At 43.0% G+C, this 2,015-nt stretch overlaps 1 protein-coding gene and 1 long non-coding RNA gene across 6 annotated transcripts in view; one reads left to right on the forward strand and one right to left on the reverse strand.

The window, feature by feature from the left end:
- The window catches only part of grh (grainy head), a 104,540-nt gene that overhangs the window by 69,362 nt on the left and 33,163 nt on the right, over positions 1-2,015 (forward strand). For all 5 annotated transcript variants that reach the window (XM_018024359.2, XM_026813403.1, XM_026813401.1 and 2 more), the window contains one exon: positions 1,167-1,601. In XM_018024359.2, the coding sequence (XP_017879848.1) occupies positions 1,167-1,601 (435 nt within the window). The remainder of the gene's footprint in view (positions 1-1,166; positions 1,602-2,015) is intronic.
- LOC113464314 (uncharacterized) overlaps positions 1-2,015 on the reverse strand; it is an 89,859-nt gene that overhangs the window by 64,567 nt on the left and 23,277 nt on the right. The window lies entirely within an intron of this gene.

Here is a 2,015-nt window from a genome sequence, read left to right on the forward strand (position 1 = left end):
ATAATTTTTCAATAAACCCATGAATTGATTTAAAATTTTGCAGGTAGCTTTTTAATAGTAATAGGAATCTATAATAACAAATTTAACATTGTTCAAGTATATATCCTATACATCCTTAACACTTAACCGGTACAATGAATCACCGTATGAGCGCTAAATAATTAGCCAGCATACTAAATTGTACACGTGTAAATGCTACAACTTGCCCGGAAAACGAGCTTCGGTGACAAATACCCCGCCGGCTGGCCGGGCTTGCACGAGCGTCGGCAACCACCTTAAGAGGCGATTAGATATCGCGACATACGATAAATTATTATCGCGACGGCCAGCGTGTGTGTGGCGAGCCCGACTACGTGTCCCAGTGGTCATTGCTAAATTGAGGAATCATCAGCGGGGCTTAACCACGACGCTATTATCGTTAATTGATAAATTCGACGGACTCGGCGGCGATTTATCGCCACCGGGTACCTTGACCGTTTATTCCACGGCGAATCTATCCAGGAAATCCAGGAGAATCGCGTTGCCGCGTGGATTAAATGCCCTCTCTCGGCTACTGTCTACTCGATCAAGAGGTGAACACGCGGAAACGTTCACGCAGGCATATCCGAAGGGCTAGTACTCGAAGGAGCAGAGGAGAAAAGGACGGTCGTTTAACTGCAGTCAGAATTCGTAACTCCGTTTAGGAAATTCTTACCTTAAAAGCATTGTAATTCATATTGATACATGAATAGCGATTAAGATGGATTGTGAGAAGAATTGAAAAGTCAGACTGTCATCCTGTTGATGTGTTAATTAAGAAAATCGGAATTGATATCACAGCAGTTTACACGGGTGAAAAATTGCGGCTGAAGTACAGACATCAATCTTCTTACATCAAACTACAGAGAAAAATAGTCTACCGAGATCTCGAATAACTTGTACTTACATTTAAATGGGAATTATGTGCAAGATTGATTGCATCGCGATTTATCAAACGTGCTAGAAGAATGCTATTAAAAAAAATAAAAAATCACGCGATTTCATGCGATTTCATGCGATTTCACAGTTGTATGTTCTTTCTCCAGTCATTTAAAGCGGAATTTTATAAAAGCACTGAAGAACGGAATCTGATCTAACAATGAATTCTGTACGAATCGAAGTAAATGATTGAACTTTTCTCTTTGCAGGCGGAGGAGTCGCGGCGAGGAGGACGCGAACGTCGTGAACGAGGAGAATTCCCAGCAACAATCGGCGACAGCATACGTGACCGGGCAACGCGACGCAGAGGAGGAGGAAGAGCTGGGGGCGGAGGAGGCGGCTGCGCAAGCAGCGCAGTCCCTGCAGAGCGGCGCCGAGGGCGCCGATTCCGAGGTACACAAGAGGGTAGCTGCCGTGCAGGTGCAGGTGCAGGGTATGGAGGGCGACTGGCGGACCTACTGCGAGCACCCGCTCTCGGTAGCGACCGCGGCGATGCTTAATCTTCAGCAACAGCATCAGGTATCGGCTGTCACTAGCCATGGCGATGACCCCGCGGCCTCCTACGTCTATGAATACTACAAGCTGCCACCGGAGAAGAGCGCCGCAGATGTCAAGTTGCCGCCAACCCACGAACTTTGGTCCACGTGAGTACCGATATTCATAATTATGACAAATTGTTGGGATGTGAACTTATAGAATGAGGAGATAGTAAGCAAACTTCAATCGAACATAAATACAATTTCCAATTAAACTATATAGTTCTCTTTTCATCATTTTCAAGTAAAGGGATTAACTAATTGAACTGATAAGAAACTAAAAATGAAACTATTATACACGAAATGAATAAGAATGTTACCCCATCTAAGGATCTTTAAAACAGCGATCGGAAGATCTTTTTTTTCTTAAAATTTCCAAAAATGCTTCAAATAAAAGTTGTACAGAAAAGATCGTATACAATTTTCTTCTATCTGAAATACTTCAGGACTAATCGATTAATTATTTCGTTCATCTCCAATTACTATTTAACACTAGAAAGACTGAAACTTAGTGTATACCTA

This window comes from Ceratina calcarata, unplaced genomic scaffold (assembly GCF_001652005.2).
Source record: "Ceratina calcarata isolate Rehan_Ccalc_2016 unplaced genomic scaffold, ASM165200v1 scaffold329.2, whole genome shotgun sequence".
NCBI classification, from domain to species: domain Eukaryota; kingdom Metazoa; phylum Arthropoda; class Insecta; order Hymenoptera; family Apidae; genus Ceratina; species Ceratina calcarata.